We start from the raw sequence: 5582 nt of genomic DNA, 5'->3' as shown, positions 1-5582 counted from the left end.
CCTTTCTCTTGCATTTAAAAGAAGATGGGGATAAAGAAAAATGTTTTTTTTCTTTGTATTATCTTTTACCAGATCTAATGTGTTATTTTCTCCTACATTATTTCACATTTCCACAAACTGCAAAGTGTTTCCGTTCAAATGGTATCAAGAATATGCATATTCCTGCTTCAGGTCCTGAACTACAGGCAGTTAGATTTGGGTATGTAATTTTAGGCGAAAATAGGCCGTGGGTGGGGTTCTATGGGTGGTGGGGGCGTGGGTGGGGTGCTATGGGTGGGGGGGGGGGGGGGGGGGGGGGCGCTATGGGTGTGGGGGGCGTGGGTGGGGAGGCCGTGGGTGGGAAGGGCGTGGGTGGGGAGGCCGTGGGTGGGGTGCTATGGGTGTTGGGGGCGTGGGTGGGGAGGCTGTGGGTGGGGAGGCCGTGGGTGGGAAGGGCGTGGGTGGGGAGGCCGTGGGTGGGGTGCTATGGGTGGGGGGGGCGCTATGGGTGTGGGGGGCGTGGGTGGGGGGGCCGTGGGTGGGGTGCTATGGGTGGGGGGGGCGCTATGGGTGTGGGGGGCGTGGGTGGGGAGGCCGTTGGTGGGGAGGCCGTGGGTGGGGAGGCCGTGGGTGGAGGGACCGTGGGTGGAGGGACCGTGGGTGGAGGGACCGTGGGTGGGGAGGCTGTGGGTGGGGTGGCCATGGGTGGGGAGGCCGCGGCATGTAACCTCCCGCTGGGCACAGACGTCAGTTAAACGTCCAGTTTTGATTTTCCTTTGGTTGAGTCATATAACGTGAATTCAACGGGAAATCAATCAGAAATGTCACCATGTGATTGGATTCGGACTAAATTCCCTGACGTTCATGACTCCCTAATCCAATCAGTTTTCCACGTTGATTCAACGTCATCTTTTGGTTGAAATTATGTGGAAACAACATTGATTTAACCCTGTTTTTTCCAAGTGAATTACTTCAGTAGGGAACTTATGAGTAGCCAATGGGAGTTTTCCCTTATTTTCAAATATCAATGTGTTATCATTAAAAAGGATGATTTTCATAACGATCCTCGCTATATGTGGCACGTTACAGTTACCACCAAGTTGGTTAACCCTATTGGCGTAATGCGTAGGCTGTTTGCCTTTCAGGTCCGGAGACTGGTTCACTTCACGCTCCCTCTGTTCCGTCTAGTATCTCACACCATCAATAACCAATGGGACCTACAGACAAAATAGTTTTTTTCTTGGACAGGCTATTACGTTGGTAAGGAAATAAGCCCCTCCTGGTCCTACAGTACGTAGTCCTGAACGACAGGAGGCTGCTGAGGAGATGACGGCTCATGGATGGAAACCAGGTGTTTGATGTGTTAGATTCTCTACCATTTAATTCATTCCAGCCATTAATATGAGCCTGTTTAAAGTGCCACCGACCGCCTGTGTCCTAAATGTGACTATGCTTTCCATTGCCTGTACAGCAAAGCCACACATAACAACATGGGGGAGAGAAAAAAAAAAAACTTCTGTCACGAATGTTTAATATCATTCATATGTTCATTTACTGTGCCGGTTGTCCGTGGGGTTGGCTCTTAATCGAGTCGAAATGAGACTAAATATCCATAGGAAAATATGATTCATCCGACTTCAAAACTCAGGTCTCTCTGTGTGTGGCAATTAAGACACATTTTCTCATTGCCTAAGGCAGGTGCACAAGAAAAAATGAACGCACAATAACCAAAGTCTTGCAGGTGTTTTCATGGTGCTGAGCGTGTGCCAGATGACAGAACTCTCAACGGCAATACCTGCTCTCTAAAAGGCAAATAATACTTCCCTTTGGATATATTTTGTCTCAACTTTCGACCAGCTGAGGGATCAACCACACAGACAACCAGTAGAGTAAGTTCAAATTTGATTTGATTCAACATTCTGGCTTGTAAGGAGACTTTCTACATTTTTGGCTCAAACCCAGGACCTCTGCTTCAAAAACACATGTGTCCGTTCTCCCTCAAGCATCTCTATCAGCAGTGCCACTCAAAAGCTAGCTCTTCAGAGGTCACGAGTATGGACATTTAAGACTGAGGAGTAAGTTTCACATTCCTCCATGTGCTATACTTAGTTTCAGGCTGTGTAACCAGAAACCTGGGCGTACGTTACGGATAGAAATGCTATGAATAGAGATTAAATGATTATTTGTTCTACATGGCAGAGAGGTATTTGTTCTACGTAGCATATTTCTAGCTGAACGTAAACAAAACGTTGCGTCCCGCTGAGTACCCCTCTGGAATCACAGTGTGATCTATCACTGTGTCAGTCCGGAATATTCCAACCTGTTTCAACCAGAGAACGGAAACGGGTGTATTGACTATGAGATGTACATTTAACAATAGGCATTCGTTTATTAACATTATTAGAGGCGAAAGTCAAAGAAATATCAAGCATCAAGCCAACTCCACCACTATTTCTATTTAGGTGGGGGGGGGGGGGACTCGGTTTGTTTGTGGCTTCACTTGTTGGCCGATTCTTTTCTTGCATTTGTTTACAACAACAAAAAAGTTACCACTACAAAATGCACGTTATCTAATGAGATCACTATTTCTATATTAAGAAATGTTGTCAACTTAGCTTTGATTCCTCTAAATGAGGAGGTGAAATGTTTGTTTCTTCTGCTGTGATCAGGTATAGGCTAGTGGCACGGCCTCCATTTTGTTTCTTCTGCTGTGATCAGGTATAGGCTAGTGGCACGGCCTCCATTTTGTTTCTTCTGCTGTGATCAGGTATAGGTTAGTGGCACGGCCTCCATTTTGTTTCTTCTGCTGTGATCAGGTATAGGTTAGTGGCACGGCCTCCATTTTGTTTCTTCTGCTGTGATCAGGTATAGATTAGTGGCACGGCCTCCATTTTGTTTCTTCTGCTGTGATCAGGTATAGGTTAGTGGCACGGCCTCCATTTTGTTTCTTCTGCTGTGATCAGGTATAGGTTAGTGGCACTGCCTCCATTTTGTTTCTTCTGCTGTGATCAGGTATAGGTTAGCGGCACGGCCTCCATTTAGTTTTTTTAATAACCTTACGCTCTAATGTCTCCCATTTACGAAATAGATGGCTGCGTAAAACTATTATATACGCACAGACAAGCAGCATCAAGACATCTTAATGCATCTTTTATATATAGACCTGTAAACACAGAGATACAAAAGGCAGAAATATAAATATATTTATGATGAATGTAAGCTTGACTTTTTTGGTAGCTGATTAATAGACAACTTTCCAAGTAAAAAGTGGTCTCATTCAGTGCTGCATGGTCTTGCTTGACAAAAACATAAACAAGGCTCAGCGCAAGAGATGAGAAGTGGGTACAGGGAGAGAACCATTTAATACAGATGGACGTAGAACAGGACAGACATACAGGGACCAAGCAGGAGATGAGAAGTGGGTACAGGGAGAGAACCATTTAATACAGATGGACGTAGAACAGGACAGACATACAGGGACCAAGCAGGAGATGAGAAGTGGGTACAGGGAGAGAACCATTTAATACAGATGGACTTAGAACAGGACAGACATACAGGGACCAAGCAGGAGATAAGAAGTGGGTACAGGGAGAGAACCATTTAATACAGATGGACTTAGAACAGGACAGACATACAGGGACCAAGCAGGAGATGAGAAGTGGGTACAGGGAGAGAACCATTTAATACAGATGGACTTAGAACAGGACAGACATACAGGGACCAAGCAGGAGATGAGAAGTGGGTACAGGGAGAGAACCATTTAATACAGATGGACGTAGAACAGGAACATGAACATTGTCTGGACATAATCACAACAAACAATACGACTACAGGGAACAGGACAGAGGAGCAGACATACAGGGAACGGGACAGAGGAGCAGACATACAGGGAACAGGACAGAGGAACAGACATACAGGGAACAACACAGACATACAGGGAACAGGACAGAGGAACAGACATACAGGGAACAGGACAGAGGAACAGACATACAGGGAACAACACAGGGGAGCAGACATACAGGGAACAGGACAGCGGAACAGACATACAGGGAACAGGACAGACATATAGGGAACAACACAGAGGAGCAGCTATATAGGGAACAGGACAGAGGAGCAGACATACAGGGAACAGAACAGAGGAGCAGACATACAGGGAACAGGACAGAGGATCAGACATACAGGGAACAACGCAGAGGAACAGACATACAGTGGGGCAAACAAGTATTTAGTCAGCCACCAATTGTGCAAGTTCTCCCACTTAAAAAGATGAGAGAGGCCTGTAATTTTCATCATAGGTACACTTCAACTATGACAGACAAAATGAGAAAGAAAATCCAGAAAATCACATTTTTAATGAATTTATTTGCAAATTATGGTGGAAAATAAGTATTTGGTCAATAACAAAAGTTTATCTCAATACTTTGTTATATAACCTTTGTTGGCAAGGACAGAGGTCAAACATTTTCTGTAAGTCTTCACAAGATTTTCACACACTGTTGCTGGTATTTTGGCCCATTCCTCCATGCAGATCTCCTCTAGAGCAGTGATGTTTTGAGGCTGTTGCTGGGCAACACTGACTTTCAACTCCCTCCAAAGATTTTCTATGGGGTTGAGATCTGGAGACTGGCAAGGCCACTCCAGGACCTTGAAATGCTTCTTACGAAGCCACTCCTTCGTTGCCCGGGTAGTGTGTTTGGGATCATTGTCATGCTGAAAGACCCAGCCACGTTTCATCTTCAATGCCCTTGCTGATGGAAGGAGGTTTTCACTCAAAATCTCACGATACATGGCCCCATTTATTCTTTCCTTTACACGGATCAGTCGTCCTGGTCCCTTTGCAGAAAAACAGCCCCAAGGCATGATGTTTCCACCCCCATGCTTCACAGTAGGTATGGTGTTCTTTGGATTTAACTCAGCAGTCTTTGTCCTCCAAACACGACGAGTTGAGTTTTTACCATAAAGTTCTATTTTGGTTTCATCTGACCATATGACATTCTCCCAATCTTCTTCTGGATCATCCAAATGCTCTCTAGCAAACTTCAGACGGGCCTGGACATGTACTGGCTTAAGCAGGGGGACACGTCTGGCACTGCAAGTTTTGAGTCCCTGGCGGCGTAGTGTGTTACTGATGGTAAGCTTTGTTACTTTGGTCCCAACTCTCTGCAGGTCATTCACTAGGTCCCCCCGTGTGGTTCTGGGATTTTTTCTCACCGTTCTTGTGATCATTTTGACCCCACGGGGTGAGATCTTGCGTGGAGCCCCAGATCGAGGGAGATTATCAGTGGTCTTGTATGTCTTCCATTTCCTAATAATTGCTCCCACAGTTGATTTCTTCAAACCAAGCTGCTTACCTATTGCAGATTCAGTCTTCCCAGCCTGGTGCAGGTCTACAATTTTGTTTCTGGTGTCCTTTGACAGCTCTTTGGTCTTGGCCATAGTGAAGTTTGGAGTGTGACTGTTTGAGGTTGTGGACAGGTGTCTTTTATATTGATAACAAGTTCAAACAGGTGCCATTAATACAGGTAACGAGTGGAGGACAGAGGAGCCTCTTAAAGAAGAAGTTACAGGTCTGTGAGAGCCAGAAATCTTGCTCGTTTATAGGT

The 5582-nt window shown here is 45.6% G+C and overlaps 1 protein-coding gene across 1 annotated transcript; it reads left to right on the top strand.

The window, feature by feature from the left end:
• The first annotated feature begins 302 nt into the window (after positions 1-302).
• LOC118965369 (acanthoscurrin-2-like) lies at positions 303-734 on the top strand. Its single transcript, XM_036984463.1, has one exon. It carries the CDS (start codon positions 303-305, stop codon positions 732-734), a length of 432 nt encoding a protein of 143 aa, XP_036840358.1.
• The last annotated feature ends 4848 nt before the right edge of the window (positions 735-5582 follow it).

Source organism: Oncorhynchus mykiss, chromosome 7 (genome assembly GCF_013265735.2).
Source record: "Oncorhynchus mykiss isolate Arlee chromosome 7, USDA_OmykA_1.1, whole genome shotgun sequence".
NCBI classification, from domain to species: domain Eukaryota; kingdom Metazoa; phylum Chordata; class Actinopteri; order Salmoniformes; family Salmonidae; genus Oncorhynchus; species Oncorhynchus mykiss.
The sequence above is the reverse complement of the archived record's forward strand: the minus strand, read 5'-3'. Positions and strand labels throughout refer to the sequence as shown.

Coding starts and splice junctions, on each gene's coding strand:
- LOC118965369 (XM_036984463.1), top strand. CDS start 303: ATGGGTGTGGGGGGCGTGGGTGGGGAGGCCGTGGGTGGGAAGGGCGTG.